Here is a 20,906-nt window from a genome sequence, read left to right as displayed (position 1 = left end):
GATCTTTTTCCTGACTCGTTGTAGCTAAATTAGCCCCCATCATATTGTATGTATAGTTGGGGTTATTTTTTCCAATGTGCATTACTTTACATTTATCCACATTAAATTTCATTTGCCGTTCTGTTGCCCAATCACTTAGTTTTGTGAGATCTTTTTGAAGTTCTTCACAATCTGCTTTGGTCTTAACTATCTTGAGCAGTTTAATATCATCTGCAAACTTTGCCACCTCACTGTTTACCCCTTTCTCCAGATCATTTATGAATAAGTTGAATAGGATTGGTCCTAGGACTGATCCTTGGGGAATACCACTAGTTAACCCTCTCCATTCTGAGAATTTACCATTTATTCCTACCCTTTGTTCCCTGTCTTTTTACCAGTTCTCAATCCATGAAAGGACCGTCCCTTTTATCCCATGACAGCTTAGTTTACATAAGAGCCTTTGGTGAGGGATCTTGTCAAAGGCTTTCTGGAAATCTAAGTACACTATGTCCACTGGATTCCCCCTTGTCCACATGTTTGTTGACCCCTTCAAAGAACTCTAATAGATTAGTAAGACACGATTTCCCTTTACAGAAACCATGTTGACTATTGCTCAACAGTTTGTTCTTCTATGTGTCTGATAATTTTATTCTTAACTACTGTTTCGACTAATTTGCCTGGTACCGACATTAGACTTACCGGTCTGTAATTGGCGGGATCACCTCTAGAGCCCTTTTTAAATATTGGCGTTACATTAGCTAACCTCCAGTCATTGGGTACCGAAGCCGATTTAAAGGACAGGTTACAAACCTTAGTTAATAGTTCCGCAACTTCACATTTGAGTTCTTTCAGAACTCTTGGGTGAATGCCATCTGGTCCCGGTGACTTGTTAATGTTGAGTTTATCAATTAATTCCAAAACCTCCAAAAACTATATCTGCAAGTGTAGCCATGACCTTAGTCCTTTAAGTTACTTTCACCCCTGAGTGGCCCAAAAGTAGCTGGAGCATACCAGTGAATCCTGCACCAGATGGGGTAGGATCAAACCTTATCCAAACAGCATGTGTATCCTAGAAGTACTTAGAATATATTATAGATGTTGGTGAACTCTTGTGGGGTGACCTGGGCAGGCTAGGCTATGCTAACTGTGAGGAGACGCAGAGGGAAACCAAGGGATAACTTTAAACTTTTAGAACTTTATAAAGGAAAACCCCAAAATTAGAACATTGCCAATGCCTTACTATTCATAATAAACTATGCATCTCTAACTCATTAACCTTTGTGAACTTGTACATGCTGTGCAGTTAGTACCAAATGCATTTTTATTAAAAAGAACAAAAGATTACAATATATACTGTGTCACTTCAGAGAAGAATCAACTTTTTCTCTCTTTGGCTGTAAGTCCATCTCCATTCTTGCTGTCTTGTTCTTTTCTTCTCTTCAGCTTGAAGTGTTCCTTAGGTTTGATGTTCCTGTGGCTGTACCTCTTTGCACCGAGTTTATCCACAAACAGGTGTTTCTTAACCTATGGGGCCTCACTTGTCCATTAGACACCTTTGAACTGTATTCCATCAATAGATGTTCAAAGAAAGGTCATTCTCCCTGTTCATGTACTCCAGGTCCTTTTTGGGTGGACTTCTCATTACTGCTTCTAGGATCTGTTTGCATCTAACACAGCTGTATGATCAATTCCCTTTTTCACTAGTTATATTTCCTTTCATTTTTTCCCCTTTGATACTCTCTCTGGGAAGTCTGCAGATTTTATTTCCCTCTACTTCCCTTCTCTAATAGCATCTGCTCACATAGCGAGTATTTTTTTTCCTGCTTGTCCTGACCTGAAATTTTTTTCATCTTTCCTCCTCACTTCCCAGTCTGCTACTTTTATTCTCCTGCTATCACCTCATCTCGTACCTGGGTTCCATTTCATCCCTAGCTCAGCATCTCTATTCTTCTCCTTCTCTAACAGCTTTTTTCCAACTGCCCCTTCTGGTGGATTCAGAGCTCCCTCCCAAGCTTGAGTTGCCTTCTCCTTGGCTGTTTCCCCAGGATAGCATTCTGTGCTGCTGCAGCTATTAGGCCAGGGTGAGGGTAACTACACTTTCTCTCTATCTCGGTCAGGTTACATTTCTATGATATGGAAGCAGACAAGCCATAAGTGCCTGACTTAGACAGTAATGTAAAATGAACTAGGTATCATGATCTTTGAAAAGTGCTGAGGATGTAGTTATAATAGGGCTTAATTAGTTTCCGTGACACACAGACCACATTGTCACAAATAGACTACTTTTGAAAACACTTGTTTGCATTTAGTACCCAGCCACATGATTGGTAACTGCAAAGCAAATGCTGTTTGTGCTCAAATTGCAAGTTTTACATGGGCAAACTTGTGGGATCAAGGGGTCAGAGACAACTCAGCTTAAGCCTGTGTGTGTCAGGTCGATTGTGTTTTCAGACCCAACCCGAACGTGATACTTGTAGTTGGGTCCTGTCTGATTCAGGTCAGATTGCAAGGTTCAAGTCACTGGTACTTTAAAGAAAGCACTAGATTTTATGTAGCTGGGAAAGACCAGGTACCAAATCATAAATTGCAGCCCTGACCTCCCCATATACTTCCAGAACCTCAGTGAGAAGCCCTGACTAACTCAAGCAGAAAAGATGCTGTACTTGTCCCCACTGCGGCTGATTATCTGTAATTATGCAACATGCTCCTCCAAGCTGCCACAGGTTTCCTCTTTCCTGGCACAAAGTCCTTTAGTAACCAAGAGAAAACGCTGGATGTTAATCAGTCACCAGATTAACCATTTATTAACTAGATAATAAAGAAAATGTTTAGACATATAAAATGGGCAGATTATAATACGGAAAATATTACAATGCCACTGTATACATGGGAAGATCTCCCCAAGTGTTCATTTCTAGTCACCCTAATAAAAGATTCAGTAGAAATAAACTGAGTTCAGAGACTGGCTGATGATTAACAGCCTGGAGAAGGCTGCTTGAGACTGTTTACCTTAGAGTTTAGCTCTCTCACAAACTGATTGGAGAAGAAAAGGTAAAATCAGGTAAAATTACATTTTCCCACATTAAAAAATAAGGGGTAATCCTGACATTCAAATCCAGCAAATTTAAAAAATTTACAGAGGAACTACTTTTAACCCAAACATAATTAACTCATATCCATCCTGAAGATCTATTTCTTCCACAACACTTACAAGAAAAAGGCTTATTTATTTTTTTTTAAATGTAAATCATGTGAGGAGGTATTGAATGGTGGAAAATAGGAAGGGGAACTTCATTTGATTAGCTTAAATATAAACATGCAATTACTAATCTATCTCCAACCCCATCACTTGGCTTGTTTAGCTTGAACTAGCTGTATCCTCAACCTTGGTCTGCCTTTGTACACTTTTTTGTGTGTGACTACAGAGAGACTCTTTCTGTGTTTGGGTGCTATCACAAAAAACGGTTACCTACCGCTCGTAACTTTTAGTCTTCGAGATGTGTTGCTCATGTCCATTCCAAGTAGGTGTGTGCACACCGCATGCGCAGTTGCTGGAAGACTTTTCCTCTAGCGGTACTGGTCGGCTCAGGCGCCTCCTGAAATCGCACCTTCATGGCCCTGCATATAGGGCCCTGCTGACTCGCCGCCTCTCCAGTTCCTTCTTGCCAGATTACTCTGAGGGGAAGGCAGGTCTTGGAATGGACATGAGCAGCACGTCTCAAAGAACAATAATTATGAGAGATGGGTAACCGTTTTTTCTAATTCAAGTGCTTGCTCATGTCGATTCCAAGTAGGTGACTCCCAAGCTGTACCTAGAAGGCGGGGTCAGAGTTCATGGAATCGCTGATTGAAGCACCGCTCTGCTGAATGCTGCATTGTCCCTGGCATGCTGGGTAATGGCATAAAGCGAAGTGAAGGTGTGAACTGAGGACCATGTTGCCGCTCTACAGATCTGGATTGGGACCTGGGTCAGGAAAGCCGCCGAGGAGGCCTGTGCTCTAGTATAATGTGCCATCAATGTGGGGGCAGGTATCTTTGCCAAATTGTAGCCTGCTTGGATACAGGATGTGATCCATGATGATATCCTTTCAGAGGACACCAGGAGGCCCTTCATCCTGTCCACCACTGTGACAAACAGCTGGTTTGATTTACGTCAAACGTCCAAGAAGTGGAGCCTCTGCTCCTGGCTGTTAGCATGAGGCTTTAGGAAAAAACGGAGAAAAATGTCTTGGTTGGTATGAAATTGTGAGACCTTAGGGAGAAAAGCTGGGTGTGGCCGAAGCTGCACAGTATCCTTGTAAAAGATAGGTCAGATGTGAGGGCCTTGAGCTTGGACACCCTTCTAGCTGAAGTTATAGTGACCAGGAAAGCCACCTTCCAGGACAGATAGAGTAGTGAGCATGTCGCTGTGGGCTCGGATGGAGGTCCCATCAGCCTCGAAAGCACCAGATTAAGGTCCCAAGCTGGGGTAGATTGCCAAACTTGTGGGTATAACCTGTCTAGTCCTTTAAGAAAATGACACACCATCAGGTTAGCGAAGACCAAGTGGCCTGCTTCTCCTGGGTGGAATGCTGAAATGGTGGCCAGGTGAACCTTTATTGATGAGAGCAACAAGCCCTGCTGCTTTAAATGTAGCAGGTAGCCCAAGATAAAGGGTATTGATGATTGCGTTGGAGAGGTACGACTCTGCGAACACTAGATCGAGAATCTCTTGCACTTGTTCAAGAAGGTGGACCTGGTGGATGTTTCCTACTGCCAAGGAGAACCCCTCTAACAGGATTGGAACATGTGAGTTCTGCTGGGATTAACTATGCAGCTTCCAAGATGTGAGGTGTAGAGATCTGAGATTAGGATACTGAAGCAGCCATGATGCTAGGTGATCAGGTCCGGAACTAAAGGCAGGGTGATTGGGGTGTCCACTGAGTTCCAGCAACATGGTTTACTGGCTGGCGGGGTCAGGCTGGTGCTAGCAGTATCACTGCGGCTTTGTCCCTCCGGATCTTGAGGAGGCCTTTGAACGAGCAGAATAGGTGGGAACACGTAGAAAAGGTGGGCCTTCCAGGGAGAAGGAAGGCATCTGCAAGTGAGCCGTGACTGGGATTCAGGAAGGAGCAGAACTGGGGCACTTCCTTTTGCTCTTTGTGGCAAACAAGTCCATCTGGGGGAACTCCCCACCCTTGGAAAATGTTGTTCACCACGTCTGAGCGAATGGGCCACTTGTGATTGTGAAAGGATCTGCTGAGATGGTCTGCCAGCTCGTTTTGAGATCCGGGGAGGCAGGAAGCTTTCAGGAATATTGAGTGGGCTATACAGAAGTCTCAGAGCTTGAGAGCTTCCTGACATAGGGGAGAGGCGTGTGCTCAACCATGTCTGTTTTATATAAAACATAGCTGTTGTGGTGTATTGTCCATCAGGACTGGTAGGCATCTTCCTTCCAAATGAGCTTGGAAGGTCTGACATGCCAGATGAACTGCTTTCAGTTCCCTGACATTGATGTGAAGAAACAGCTCTGCTGGGGACCAGAGGCCCTGAGGTCTGTGCCCTCCCAGGTGTGCTCCCCACCCATTGTCGATGTGTCGGTCACCAAACACAGTGAGGGGTGCGGTTTGGAGAAGGGGACCTCTGTGCACACCACTTGCAGACTGAGCCACCACTAAAGAGTCTCGAGCACCTGTGGTGAGAGTGTGACTACTTTGTCCAGACTGTCTCTGATGGGACACTGCTCTGATGCTAGCCAGGCCTTGAGAGGTCTGAGCCTCAGCCTTAGGTGTTGTACTACGTATGTGCAAGATGCCATGTGCCAGAGGAGCTTTAAGCAATTCCTTGCAGTAGTCGTGGGGTGCTGCCTGAAGCCTTGTATAATGTCATGCATAGCTTGAAAATGAGACTGTGGTAGGAAAGCTCCGGCTTGTCTCAAGTCTAACATCGCCCCTATGAACTCTGTTTTCTGAGTAGGGGATACAGTCGACTTTTGTACATTCATCGGGAGACCCAGTCTGTCGAACGTGGACCTTATCAAGTTAACATGTTGTTTCACTTTTATCTTGGAATGGCCCTTGACCAACCAGCCGTCGAGGTACAAGAATACCTGTACCTCTCTTTTCCTCAGGAAGGCAGCTACAACTAAAATGGATTTGGTGAATACCCGAGGGGCCAATGACAGGCCAAAAGGGAGTACTGTAAATTGGTAGTGAGTGTAGCCCACTACAAATCTTAGAAACCTCCTGTGGGACAGGACTGTGGAAATGTGGAAGTATGCATCCTCCAAGTCGAGGGCACCATACCAATCCCCTGGATCCAGGGATGGCATGATGGCGGCCAAAGAGACCATATGAAACTTTAACTTCTTCATGAACCTGTTGAGATTGCACAGGTCTAGGAAGGGTCTGAGACCCCCTTTGGCTTTCGGTATGAGGAAGTACTGGGAGTAAAACATCCTGCCCCTTAGTTCCTGTGGAACCTCCTCTACTGCTCATGCCAATAGGAGGAGTACCTCCTATATTAGGAGTTGCTTGTGAGAGGGGTCCCTGAAGAGGGAAGGGGGGGGAGGGGCTGAACTGAATTGGAGGGAATATAACGATCTGAGGTAATTTGGGACCACGCATAGTAGAAATGGGATAGACAGGCCAAGGAGGGTAATAATGGAGCCAGGATTTGGGTTGGTGCATTGCCCATGGGTGCATCTTAAAAAGGCCTGCCTGGGGGTTGTCCTGACGACCCTGACCCCTAGTTGGTAAGGCGTTGAAACTAGCGATGCCAATGATTTCTGCCCTTCTACTGAAGTCCTGCCTACAATGCCATTGATACTGGTGTGGCATAGGTTGGGGTTTAAAATGTTTGTGTTGAGTGGTGGGTCTAGGCAGCTCCAAAGATTTTAAAGTGGTCGAAAGTCTTTTAAACTATGCAGCTTTGAGTCCACTTTTTTCAAAAATAAGTTCGAGCCCTTGAACCGGAGGTCCTGAATTGTCTATTGAACCTCACCCCGGGAGGCCTGAGGCTTGAAGTCAGGAGCAACGACGCATAGTGATCACTGAAGACATGGTGCGGGTTGCTGAGTCCAGTGAGGCCTGCAGTGAGACCCTCGCCATCGCCTTGCCCTCAATAACCAAGGCCAAGAACTCTGACTTGGAATCTGCCAGCACAAACTCCTTAAACTCTGACATTGCTTCCCAGGATTTAAAGTTCTTGTGACTGAGGATCGCTTGCAGGTTTGCAATGCGAAGCTGGAGCCTGCCGGTGAAATACACCTTCCTCCTGAAGAGATCCAGCTTATTCACATCCTTTGCCCAGGGAGTGGGACCCTGCTGCCCTTGCCTTCCCCGCTTGTTCACAGCCGCCATCACCAGCGAGTCCGGGACGGGGAGCATAAACAGATATTCATACCCTTTTGATGGCACAAAATATTTTCTTTTGACACCCCCCCTTTTGCTGTGGGGCTCAGAGAGGCTGGCATCTGCCACAGGGTCTTAATGGTCACCAGTATTGTTTTAATAAGGGAGAGTGCCACCCTGGTGGGGCCCATATGGGATAAGATGTCCACCACAGGGTCTGACACTTCAGTGACCTCCTCCAGCTGGATACCCAGATTCTGTGCCACCCTTCTGTGAAACCCCAGGTGTGCTCTATTATCAGGTGAGGCAGGCGCCGAAGATATTCCCACTACTGCCTCAATTGGGTGAGGATGATGAGGCAGCTTGGGCTGGTAAGGGCCTTCTTGTCTGTCTGGTTCCTTGATGCGCACGAGTCGTCGGCATCCACGCCTCTGTTGGTGTCGACTGTGGTGCTGACTGCAGCGTCAACTACAGTGCCCATCGTGGTGCCAGTGTTGACACTGCAAGATAGCTCTCTGGCCCTGGACGGGGATCATCCATCTGAGGTGACGAGAGGGATTGCCTTGAAAAGGACCCCTGGTATTGGTGGTATGCTCACAGGGTCCAAAAGTGCCACCGTGCTGGCATCTGCCACTGCTGGCCACGACACAGGTGGAAAGGATTGTGACTTTTCCAACCTCTGGGGATGCCGCTGCGCTCAGTGCTGGCTCCTGCGAGGTACATAGGACTCTGCCTCCAAGTCTGACACTGAGGAGTCCGAGTGTGTAAACTATGGTGGCATGGTGCCGGACAGTGCTAGGGTGAGGGCAAGCGGTGCCTGGTCATTGCCGGCTTGCCCCTGGATGGCACCAGTGGTCCTTGCAGTACTGGAGGCTTTGGGACCGATGACCTCTTGTGTTGGTCTGGAGAGTGCGGGCCCGTCAAAGCTATGAGGTCCCTGGCCACCTTAAAGGTCTCCAACATGGAAGGGAGATCCAAATCCTCCACTTGACCCTCTTCTACTGGCACCGGACTCAACAGACTCCTCTGTGGGCCCACAGTTAACAATGCTGCCTCCTGCACGGACGAGGCAGAGTGGCTCGGCACAGGTTGCACTCCACTAGCAGGCTTGTGCTTAGTCATTCGAGCAGGTGAGCGCCCTCTGTCGTCTTTCCATGTTTCTTACGCGACACCAGCAACTGTGAGCAGTGCTGGGTTTCCACACGTGAGGCAGTCTTCAGTGCCGGGGAGTGATGGTGTCTCTGACCCCAGAGCCCTTCCTAGGTGCCGCATCCCTGATCGAGGCTGGTGCGTTATGAACCGATGCCAGAGAACCTGGTGCTGGGTCCATGGGGCTTCATTGTGACTGCGGCCGCAAGGCTGTCTCCATTAGCAACAGTTTCAGCCTGTGGTTCCTTTCTGTCACTAGCTTGAATAGAAGAATTTATTGCAGAAACCTGGGAGGACTTGATTAAGATGTCTGGACTCTCTTAATTCCCAAGAGAGACTCTCTAAGAAAACAAAGAACAAGAAAAAAAAAAACTTCCCTCCACACGGATTTGAAAATAATCTTGTCCCTCATTGGTCCTCTGGTCAGGTGTCCACAGGTACTGCTTGTTAACCCTTTACAGGTAGACAAAAACCTTAACCTTTAACTAACTGTTTATGACACTTTCCTTCTTAGTGTGGGGGCGGAATCCTCTGCAGATTTTGAACCTATCCATCTGATGGGATTCCCCCAAGCACTTTAAGCAGGACATGTGCACGTTGCCCTTTGGCATCGGCTTTTGGCAGATCCCACATGGCTTAAACTTCTGGGACCAAGGTAGGCCCTGGCCCTGGGCAGGGGAAGGGAACGGGGAAGGAACCCCCGACTAACAAGGGGGTTCAAGCACTAAACTACAAACTATAAACTTACTATTAAACTATATATAGGATACCAGTACACTCGAGATTGTTCGAAAACAAGCGAAGAGAGTGCTCCAATGACTGTCACTGGCGGAGGAACTGGAGAGGAGGCAGGTTGGCAGGACCCAAAATGTGGTGCCATGAAGGCGGGACTACAGGGGGCGCCTGAGCCAACCTGATGGGGAAAAGCCTTCTGGCGACACCGCACATGGTGCGCGCACACATACTCGGAATCGACATGAGCAAGCACTCAAAGAATACTAATAACTATTATCATCTCCTGTGAAACTCATTGCAACAGGACATCATTGACAGGATTTAAAAAGGTGTAGACGTTTTTATGGCTAAGGAGGATCCAGAGTTAAAACAGAGAAGATAAACAATGAAAGATGTATTAACCCTTATGCTCTAGGACATAAACCAGCCACTAACTGACAAGATTAGGAAAAAAATTCCTTTAGGGGCAGGTTATTCCATAATTGCAATTACAGGGTTTCTTGCACCTTCTTGTGAGGCGTTTAGTGCTTTCCCTTGCTGGAGACAGGACAGTGGACTTCATAACCTCTGTATGATGTGCAATAGCAATTTCTTATGCCCCTATGATTTATAGGAGCTGCTCTGTCTCTGCAATCTTTTTTTAAACAATCTCATGAGCTTCCCTTCCCTTTCTGCTCCCCTTTTATAGGTGAACAGCTGATCTCTCTCAGGTGTGTCTAGCAGCATTGCTCTACTCCTTAAGGGGCAAGCCACCCTGCTACACCTATGTTAGTAATTTAAAAAAAACAAAAACAAACAAAAAACAAATATCAAGTCTGAAATGTCTCATGTGAATGTGTTTGTGATTAGCACTTTCTGAGATGCAGAATATAGACTGAAAAAGTGCAGAAATGCTTGCTGTCCTAGTAATTGTCACTTTTCACATCTAAATTTCTCGTACATAATGCAAACCCAGTTTTGTCCTCTGCAGCAGCAGCATGTGTATTTCTTGAAATTTAAATACTAAGCCCATCACCAATCATAAATGTCATGAAAAACATAGCTTTTGATGATGAGGTATGAAGCAGACCAGAAGGTAACTGGTCACCAAAAGACATTAAGTCTATCCTTCCATTGTCCCCTCCTGTGTATCCTAGCAAGCTGTCTCTTCCCTTGCTCTACAATTCTTCTCGCCCTTGTAAGACACAACCAACCAATTTTGAATCTACTCCTACCACCAGGGCTATGATCCACCCTTTCTCCCCCCCCCCCCCCCGCTCCAATTAAGTTCTGGCTCCATAAACCAAGACAAATACATTATATTCACTTGTGACAAACTACTAAAGGGAAAACTAACCATTTTGTTAAACACAGCTGTAAAAGATCCCAGTGTAATGTGCAGCTGTGAAATATATTGGAAAACAAAACTTCTGATCATATTAAAGGGGCATTGTGAAGTTATGAATTTTATGTAAACAATTAACACAGTTCAGTAAAGTGACTAAAACAACTTAAAAATCTAATTTATTTTTCACTGGTCTATTTGCTTTTTGTATGTCACTTAAGTTTCTTAGTAGATTAATAATGCAATAGCAAGAAGTTGTAGGATTTGGGACTTGAAGAAACTCAGCCCTAACCAGTGATGACTGTTTGTTTGGGTCACCTGTCTGTCTTGGTCCAGTCCTCTGTAAAACTGAGAAGCTGACTTCCAAGGGTGAAAGAATGCCTCTAAACAGAACACACATGTAGGCAGGGCACTTCCTCCAATTCTTTTTTTTAATCTGCAGTTTCTAGTCCCTAGCCATCTCTGGGCTGGAATGAGAATATCCTTTACCGTCTCCAGGGTGGAGTTTGGAGCCGTTTTAGAATGTGACAAACTCATGCATTAATAAATCATATCTATAAGAAACATCACATCAAACCTCTAGAATTTCAGATACCTGGTATAAAAATTTGTGCAGTTTATCTGCACTGTGACACCCTCTCCCCCCGTACACTCGAGGTGTGTAAAATAAAATAGAAATAGGAAACTAAACTGGAATCTTTTTTAACACTTTTTACTATGAACTCCAAAAGTAAAGCCTTAGGCTTCAAGAGGTTTAATTAGCTCTTCAGTACTCAGCTTTGCCAGGGCATTTGTCTGGGATAATATGTTACATTTTAGCAGATCACTGCACTGTAGGAAAGATTTCTCTTGGAAAGATGAACCTTCCATCCCATACTTCCCCCCCCCCCCCCATCTTTTTTCAACTCTACACTTAAAGCCTTGAAAGAACAAAAGGGAGATTGGGAATGGGCTTCCCAACGGATAAAGGCAGCCTAGAATAAGCAACTTTCTAAGTGAGTTTTTCCTCACCCTTTCCAATGTGCTAATCTGGCCAGTTCTCTCCTCTCTTGTCTAGTGCGGGAGCAAATTCTGACCAGTTTACTTCTACCAAAACTGATTGCTGGTCCAATGACAAGAACTGTTTGTGGGGGCATAAGATGTACTCATCAACATTTGCAACCAGCATTAACAGATTCCTTATGACAGAAATTCTAAGACCCAAGCATTTTCTGAGATTTAAGAAGTAATAGGAAATGTCTTATTCCCTACTACAGGAGGAAAAAAGAAAATGAGTGACATCCATTTCATGAAAGTGAGGAGTGGCCTCACATTTAGAACCTGGGAAAAGCAACTTGTATGAAATTTAGTTGTGGTCCTTAAGCTTCCCATTAGATTCCTTCCTATTATTTCCTCAGACAAATTCCCATCAAATTCATAGTGCTGTAGAAATTAGACCTTTCCTGCTTTTCTTTCTGAGGAACATACTGACCTTGAAGAGAGTGAGGAAGATGTTGAAAAGGGGGAAAATGTTTGTAGTTAATAGAAATTTTCTTTTCACATTTGATGTAGAGAGGGATGGAAATGTTACAAGCTAGGCTAAAATTCTCCAGACAACAACCACCTCCTCCATGCTGATCCTTGCCTAAGAGATACCTCCACTGGGCACATGATTATGTTAGGCTTTCCCTAACCCTGACCCTGCATCGCTGAAGTCAATGGGTGCTTTCACAGAATTGAAAGTCAGAAAGGATCATTATAAACATCACTTCTAACTTCCTATGTCTTGCAGTAGAAGGAATTATTTTTCTAATGATTTCTGTGAGCCCAGGATCAGACCCCAAATGTCTAAATCCTGTTTAAGGAGTATGAAGGAAACATGCCTTTGACATTAAAAGCCAGTGTGTGTGTTTTGTGTTTATTAAACGTTCTTATTTCTTTTGAGGGTCACGTGGTCTGGAAGTCATAGAATCATAGGACTGGAAGGGATAATGCCGTTTCAGATGGTTCAACCCTTGAAAGGTCATCTAGTCCAGTCCCCTGCACTCATGGCGGGATTAAGTATTATCTAGACTGCCCCTGACAGGTGTTTGTCTAACCTGCTCTTAAAAATCTCCATGATGGAGAGTCCACAGCCTCCCTAGGCAATTTATTCCAGTGCTTAACCACCCTGATAGTTAGGAAGCTTTTCCTAATATCCAACCTAAACCTCCCTTGCTTCAATTTAAGCCCATTGCTGCTTCTCCTATCCTCAGAGATTAAGAACAACAATCTTTCTCCTTCCTCCTTGTAACAATCTTTTATGTTCTTGAAAACTTATGTTCCCATGGCCTTCTCTTTTCCAGACTAAACAAACCCAATTTTTTCAATCTTCTTTGCCAGGTCATGTTTTCTAGACCTTTAATCATTTTTGTGGTGTTCTCTGGACTTTCTCCAATTTGTCTACATCTTTCCTGAAACGTGGCACCCAGAACTGGACAAAATACTCCAGTTGAGGCCTAATCAGCATGGAATAGAGTGGAAGAATTATTTCTTGTGTCTTGCTTACAACACTCCTGCTAATAAATCCCAGAATGATGTTTGCTTTTTCTGCAACAGCGTTACACTGTCAACTCACATTTAGCTTGTGGTCCATTATGACCTCCAGATCCCTTACTGCAGTACTCCTTGCTAGGCAGTCATTTCCCAATTTGTATGTGTGCAACTGATTGTTCCTTCCTAAGTGGAGTACTTTGCATTTGTCTTTATTTAATTTCATCCTATTTACTTCAGACCATTTCTCCAGTTTGTCCAGATCATTTTGAATTTTAATCCTAACTGCCAAAGCACTTGCAACCCCTCCCAGCTTGGTATCATCCACAAACTTTATAAGTTTACTCTCTATGCCATTATCTAAATCATTGATGGAGATATTGAAAAGAACTGCACCCAGAACTGATCCCTGCGGGGACCCATTCATTATGTCCTACCAGCATGACTGAACTACTGATAACTACTTTCTGGGAATGGCTTTCCAACCAGTTATGCACCCACCTAATAGTAGCTCCATCTAGGTTGCATTTCCCTAGTTGTTTGTTGTTCCCTAGGTTGTGGGAGACGGTATCAAAGGTTTTACTAAAGTCAAGATATACCACGTCTACCACTTTCTTCCCCTCCCCTCCTCCCCCCAATCCACAAGGCTTGTTACCCTGCCAAAGTCATGGGCTTGTCTCTACTTCTGGGCACAGACCGATCTTAACAGGGGACTACAGAATTTTATCTGTTTATCTAAAGCCCTGATTGTAAGAAAAAAGAGAGAACTTCACATAAATTGGAAGGATTTTCCTTTTTCTTTGTCACACATTTTGATCCCGTCACATCTGCTTTATAAATAACTGTAGTTTATGCAACTATAAAGTGTAGTGTCCAGCTAAGTTACTGTTTAATCACAAACAAAGCACAGTTTGATGTGCTTGAAGTGAGAAGTTCTAGTTCACTGTCACATGGTATTGTTAGCAATCTGACAAATTCACAACCAAATGCATTTGTTTGTTAAACAATTTTTTTACATTAAGGTATTTAATTAGTGAAACAATCATTATCAATGTAACAAGCTGAAATACAGCAACTTGATACAAGACTGAGGTAACAAAATACTTTGCCAAAAACCTAAAGACTCCCACATAAGGGTTAAAAGTTCAGTGGTTATTATGGGTGAGACAATTCACAAAAGTTATAGAAAGTCTGTACACAAATGGCATGCAGTGGGCTGCTGAAAAATACGGCCAAAAAATAGTGCAACAGTGTTCACAAGAAACTAATATAGAAATTGGTTTACATTGTAATGCAACAAATGGATTGTATATTGAAGACTTCTGTCGATGCCTTAATTGAGTACTAATTGGACAAACATGCATTTTGGCACTAAATTACTTTAAAATTACACACACAAATTAATAAATATTGCCTGAAATATATCTAATATCTTCAAGTCTGAAATTAGTCATCCTGAAAAATAGACTAAAAAGGCCTGTTTTTACTAAACAGCTTAAGTCTTACTGTGTGACTGATAAAACTTTACAAGGTTTATGATATCCTTTCATAGAGGTAATATTTTAATCAGTACCAATATGCAATGTCTATTTCAACAGGAGCTTTTAAATCACATTAAAGGTGTCAGATACTGAGACCCCCAAAATCAGTAATTATTAGAATTCATACTTTTTGTATTGAATTTATTTTAAAATGGATTAAGCTGATGCCATCCCTCTATTGTTCTATCATTCACATTTATTTTATGTTCTCAAATGCTACACAGCAATACCACAATTATTGTGATACGCTGCAATAATTTTAAGATATTGCACAAGGCAAAACTACACAGTTGCCATGTTCAGCTCTGTTTTACATAATATTATCTACCTGCAACTGATGATCAGCTCAGGCATTCATTTTACCAATTCTTTAAAAACTTTCAAAATGCAAATTACTGAAGGTCTCGAATAGCATTGTTTTGAGGGTTTTGTTCTCTCCACCCCCACACACAATTTCCATCCATGGCACTATGAGAGACTCCTGGATATCAGATTCACTATTGTGTGTGTGTTCTCTCATTCATGCCACAAATAGTTCAGAGCATATCCTGGTTTCATGTTTGAATTCCTATCTTTGTAGGGGTTTGTTATACAGGTGAAGGGACCTGTAGATGTTTGGAACTTCTGTGCCATAGAATCATAGCAGATTAGGGTTGGAAGAGACCTCAGAAGGTCATCTAGTACAACCCCCTGCTCAAAGCAGGACCAACCCCAGCTAAATCATCCCAGCCAGGGCTTTGTAAACCTCTAAGGATGGAGATTCCACCACCTCCCTAGGTAACCCATTCCAGTGCTTCACCACCATCCTAGTGAAATAGTTTTTCATAATATCCAGCCTAGACCTCTCCCACTGCAACTTGAGACCATTGCTTCTTGTTCTGTCATCTGCCACTATTGAGAACAGCCAAGCTCCATCCTCTTTGGAACCTCCCTTCAGGTAGTTGAAGGCTGCTATCAAATCCCCCCTTCACTGCCAACTTCTAAAGGGCTTTTCTTGAGAAAGATGATGTTTTCTAAGGATGAAAAACCTCCCTGCTATGAATGGAATAACACCTAAAATGTTCAACAAGGCTTTGAATTCTAGAAGCCCTCAAGATCTAAACAGGTTCCAGCTTTTGCCATTACTAGCCTATCAGTTAACTGTGAGTGTCACCTTGGTCCACAGTCTCAGTAGCCACAACATCCATTACTTAATTTGAATTACCAAGCACAGTGGAAAAAAATGAAGTGACAATTAACTGTTTCTCCCCTTTCACATTACATCTAAAAATGGCTTGAGACATCTCCTTAGCCTCCTAATATGGATGTCAGGTCAATGACTGTTACATTTTTAAATTAATTTTATATTTAACAATGGCCAAATTGTTCTCTTATTAATGGGGTAACTGAGCATTTGCAGAATGTTTTGCTGCAAGGATTTCAATAGGATTTGTGGAACAGGATCCCTGCACAGGGGAATCACCCACATCCCAATAGAGCAGAACAAGATAGATGTAGTTGTTATGGTCTCACTTGGGCATGATTAGTGTATAAAAGCACTATATAAGTACGATTCAGAGCTTTTGCAGAACGACCGAAAATTAGCTGCGTTAAAAATTCTGTTCTGGCAAATGAGCATTTTAAACTTCGATGCTTGAGGCCACAATTTACCTGTACCTATACTGTCCTCTTCCTCCTAAACACTCATTTGGTTGGCAGTCTGGAAAATACAAGTACACTGTTAATTGTTGGCAATGCGTTTATTAGAACCTGCTCGTTTTTTAAATTATGTCACAAGATCCTTTATAAATCTTTGCCGGCCAATGCCCATGATGGCAAAATGTATACTTATTTAAGAGAACAGTTTGGTTTTTTGATCTGTCACCTTCCAAATTTATTGTACCAGGTGGGCCACTTTACATTCTTACCAGTAGTCCTGGAAGTTCCATTAGGCACTTATGATTATTAGGACTTTATGATCCATTAGGCAAAGTGGGAATTCAGGATGCCTGAATACATGTTACGTATGTGGAGGAAATGTTGTCTTTAAATACAATGCTGTTGCTTTTTCAATTGTATGTGGCATTGCATTCTAGCTCTGGCTTAAACACAGAAATCTAAGGACATTTTAGATACAGGCACCACTCCAGGGCTCCTGATTAACAGCGGCTCTCTTTTATAAGAATTCTGCATAAGGGGATGGCAAGTTAGATCTTCAGCCTTTACTCTTAGCATTTGAGGGTTTAGGTCAGACATATATCATTACAATAATGCCGTTTCAGATGTTTCAACCCTCTAGATGCTGCAGATAGATTAGATATGTGTACAGACACACACTACACGTACATGCACCTATGAATTAATTTGAATGACAGTCCAGAGAATACCTGCATCCTCAGAAATAGTCTAAATGTATAACTCACCTCTCACCACAACCATCTATGCATCTCTCTGTCTGGGAGAATAATTCAGATGATTTCATTTTCAAATAGTTGGGCAACAGTAACATGCTCACACCTCAACTGCTAGAACAGGGCCTCATCCTCCCTGATTGAACTAACCTCATTATCTCTAGCTTGCTTCTTGCTTGCGCGTATATATATATATATACACACACACACACCTGCCCCTGGAAATTTCCACTACTTGCATCCGATGAAGTGGGTATTCACCCATGAAAGCTCCTGCTCCAAAACGTCTGTTAGTCTATAAGGTGCCACAGGATTCTTTGCTGCTTATGCTGATGATGATGCTGGTGAAATTCTGTCATCTTTAAAAATCCTCTGTGTCAGATCTAACTATTGAAAATTCCATTCTTGAATATACAGATGCTGTTATCAGGTCACTACTTCAACTAATTTTTGGATTGTTAAAAAAGCAAAAAGATCATTTTTGGCCAATCCACTATCCCACTGAAGATCTCTTGAACCACTAAAGAAGTCTGATGTCAAATCTGTGTGAATTTTGATACTTGCTCTGTCTCTTCCCACAGGAATCAGTAGGAACTATTTTTCTTGTCACATACCAAGTTTCATTCTCAGGATTGTGACACAGACAGTTAAAAATCATTTTTATAGTAAACAGAAATTCAGCATTACAAGTAAGGTATTTTTGTAAGATAAACTACAAAAAAAAATCTGCCGCAAAATCAAGATTATGTGAGATCAGCAGAATATCCCAGTGACTGGGCACTTATTTAGATGTAGGACTCTGTTCATCCAAAATTATTTCTGGTCTTTCATGGTCTGCAAGCCTGTGGTCGAATCACAGGTCTCTCCCACCTGGCTCACCATTTTGCCCCATTCTTGGGGAGCTGCAGAGTGAGGGTTTTAGATGCATTGGTCATGGCATTAGAAAGCCTAGCTGAAAGTGAGGTGGGAGCTTCATGCAATGATTCATCCTTGCTGGATGAAAGCCTGAACACTGACTAGCAGAGGGATGTGACTAAAATGTGAAGAATTCTGAAATCAAGGTGAGAATAGCAGAAAGCTCTGATCAGCAGGTAGTGCTACGGCACGCCTGGGAAAAGAGAGCCAGGAGGTTTCTCCTGGCAGAGAAGGGTCTCTTACATTCAGTTCATTTTCTCTTTCCAGGATACTGGCTTGGTGGCTCTTGATATGCCAATCAGTCCTGCCTAGATCTCACCTCCGTCATGATTTCAGAGGATCAGAGGCCTTCATGACAGAAGTACTAGTGGCATTATTCTGTCTACCAGGTGATGTGTGTGCACATGCAGGTGCTGAGTGGGATTGGGTCATCCACATGAGTGGAACAATGAGTGGAAAGTTTAGCCATTCTGAGGAGTCAGGAGGTGGCGGGGAAGATCCAAATATCTCCACGGAGCTAGGGATTTTAGATGAATAGCACCCATAGTGAAGGGTGGGGGGGGGGGGCAATTTATCCTTAAGAATAACCCAAGACAAGCTGTAACACAAAGTGAATTTAAATAGCAATGGACCCTTCACTTGTCCTTTTAAGTTATATTTAGAAGTAGCACATTCAAATGAAAGAAATACTAAATTAAGCTATTTATCTTGTGCCAAAATACACATTTCCCAAATAGCTCAAATGTGAACTGCAGAATTGTCCAGAGATTTAATTTGATACAAAATCTGAGGCAACCACATTGCCAAGCAACTCAGTGCACTTAGGTTATAAAAATGTTGTTCCACAATTTTCTATTCTAATTGACACTTTGCAGCAAGTTAACACTGTCAATCATTTTGTGCATTAGAAAGAATTGAAAACCCAACATGGGCTAAATTTTCTTCAATCACATAAAGCAGCTTAACAATAAAAAGAACAGTTTAAAAAAGAATAGGCAGAAGATGTGATGCACAGTTTGTGGTCAAACATTAGTCCAGGGCAGTTTGTGACCACAAAGTTAAAGTCAAGGTTTCCAGGATCCTGCATCAGTCAGGACTCATCTTCAGTCTGTCGAAATTGTCTACTTATGTTCAGTGCATAAGACTATATCTGGTCCTAAGGACAACATTCACTTTCTGCTTTTAAAAGCTGTGTCAAAATCACTTTCAAGTTACATAGAAAAGTGCTGAAGTAATCTCGTCTGGGGCAGCTGGCTCACATTAGGGAGCTCCTTCTCTTAAGGGAAAGATATTCCCATCCTACAGTTTGGCATTTGAAGTCACACCACATACTGATGCAAGTTATTCGAATGACATAAGGTTAGCAGGTACCTGGAAGAGAATGTAAATTAGTCAGCAATGTAAAGTTTCTGTGGAAAGGGGAAACTGAAGTATCAACCCCATAGTATTATTATTTCCATTTATTGCGAAGTGCCAACAATGCAATCAGTCCCTTAAACAGGCTCTCCGTGAGGCTGACTCTGCAAGCTAGTAGCAGGACATTGTACCATAACTTTGGAGAGGAAAAGCATGACACAGTAAGGGGGCACTGAGACTTATGGCTACAGCTGCACTGAGACTTATGGCTACAGCTGCACAAATTCACCATTACTAGATTTTTTGTGGGTATCTTAGAATTTGAAATCTTGCCTTTCACACCTGTTGCAAAACTTTGGTCAATATGCAAAAAGGGTTGCTATAAATATGCCCGGATGAGCTTGTTTGTGTATCCTTGAGTTGCCCAAACAGGCTAGAAAGCAGCATCCTCTATGTAGGGGTTTCCTGGAATGTAAGGGAGAAACTGGTTGGAAAAGACATGTTCATGGCCTTACCTGAGGCCTGTTGCTTTTGCATGCATCATCCAAATGCTTGTGCCACAATATTGCATGAAACCTTGACCCAGTCTGAAACTTGTAAATATTGCCTACAAAATTAAAAAAAAAATCAGGATCTCTCAGGTTTTGAGACAGACAGACACTTGGCTTTGCTACATTCTAATCTTTTAGTGTAGAAGCCAAGAGTGTAACGTAAATGGGAAAATTAATTTGGTCCTAAAAAACCCAACCTGCTCCTACCTCATACAGCATTCCCTGGCAGGAAGGATAGGCTATGAGGAATATGTGCCCAGCACCCCCCAGGTAGGAGGTAGAAGATAGTGTGCATATTCAATAGACCTGAGAGGAGCACACGGCAGTAAAAATAAACTGTCATAGAACCAAAGACAGTAAGACCAATCTGGGCATCCACTCCAACCTCCTTCATTTTATACTTTGCTTCATTCCCACTAGTGTTTATATACCTCACCCCTGAATCATTTTAATGGATGCACTATTACTTGCAAATTTAGCTTTTTCAGCATCCGCTTGTTGGTCTCTTTCATTCCTCAGGTTAGCATTGTCCTTCCCTGAATTTTCTCTTGAAGTCAGACTTACATTTCATTCATTGTATTCTACAGGAGAGAGTTGCAGCATGTGCAGCTCATGTTCATCACTGCCTCTCATTAAAATAAAGAAAGACATTAAATGTTAGGAGAACGGGCGGGAGGAATAGCTCAGTGGTTTGAGCATTAGCCTGCTAAACCCAGGGTTGTGAGTTCAATCCTTGAGGGGGCCACTTAGGGATCTGAGGCAAAAATCAGTACTTGGCCCTGCTAGTGAAGGCAGGGAGCTGGACTTTATGACCTTTCAAGATCCCTTCTAGTTTTAGGAGATAAATAATAATAATTGGAGATATACCTAACTTCAAAGTTTTCTGTAGAGACCCTCATGATGCACATTGATGCTAGGACCTTTTTGAACATTTGAAGTGTCTGCTGAGTGATGATGGTTAAAATCTAAGTAAATGGTTTTATAAATACTTTGATGTTTGAAGAAGCCTCATAAATCAGCGCTTAGAGTGAAGCTATCTAGGGATTACAGAAGTCATATTTGAAGGACATAGTGACTTTGAGAGAGCCATTTGGAACAAAAAAACCCCCATAGGGTATATTTAC

General features: G+C 42.9%; 1 protein-coding gene and 1 long non-coding RNA gene across 22 annotated transcripts in view; one reads left to right on the top strand and one right to left on the bottom strand.

Moving 5' to 3' along the window:
* The window catches only part of LOC120386740, a 118,557-nt gene that overhangs the window by 2,020 nt on the left and 95,631 nt on the right, over positions 1–20,906 (top strand). For 3 of the 5 annotated variants that reach the window (XR_005589896.1, XR_005589897.1, XR_005589895.1), the window contains exon 2: positions 18,143–18,264. The exons of the other annotated variants lie outside the window; for them this stretch is intronic. This is a non-coding gene — a long non-coding RNA (uncharacterized LOC120386740). The remainder of the gene's footprint in view (positions 1–18,142; positions 18,265–20,906) is intronic. 5 annotated transcript variants of the gene reach the window in all.
* RALGPS1 (Ral GEF with PH domain and SH3 binding motif 1) overlaps positions 18,261–20,906 on the bottom strand; it is a 343,816-nt gene continuing 341,170 nt past the window's right edge. For 10 of the 17 annotated variants that reach the window (XM_039506419.1, XM_039506423.1, XM_039506424.1 and 7 more), the window contains 2 exons: positions 19,747–19,838; positions 18,261–19,246 (listed from right to left, as the gene is read on the bottom strand). In XM_039506419.1, coding sequence (XP_039362353.1) covers positions 19,217–19,246; positions 19,747–19,838 — 122 coding nt within the window. In that variant the 3' untranslated portion in view covers positions 18,261–19,216. Of the gene's footprint in view, positions 19,247–19,743; positions 20,820–20,906 lie in introns of those variants that run through there. The other 7 variants (XR_005589890.1, XR_005589889.1, XR_005589888.1 and 4 more) reach the window with 7 other exon arrangements.

The sequence above is a fragment of the Mauremys reevesii genome, linkage group 19, assembly GCF_016161935.1.
Source record: "Mauremys reevesii isolate NIE-2019 linkage group 19, ASM1616193v1, whole genome shotgun sequence".
Taxonomy (NCBI): Eukaryota; Metazoa; Chordata; order Testudines; family Geoemydidae; genus Mauremys; species Mauremys reevesii.
The sequence above is the reverse complement of the archived record's forward strand: the minus strand, read 5'-3'. Positions and strand labels throughout refer to the sequence as shown.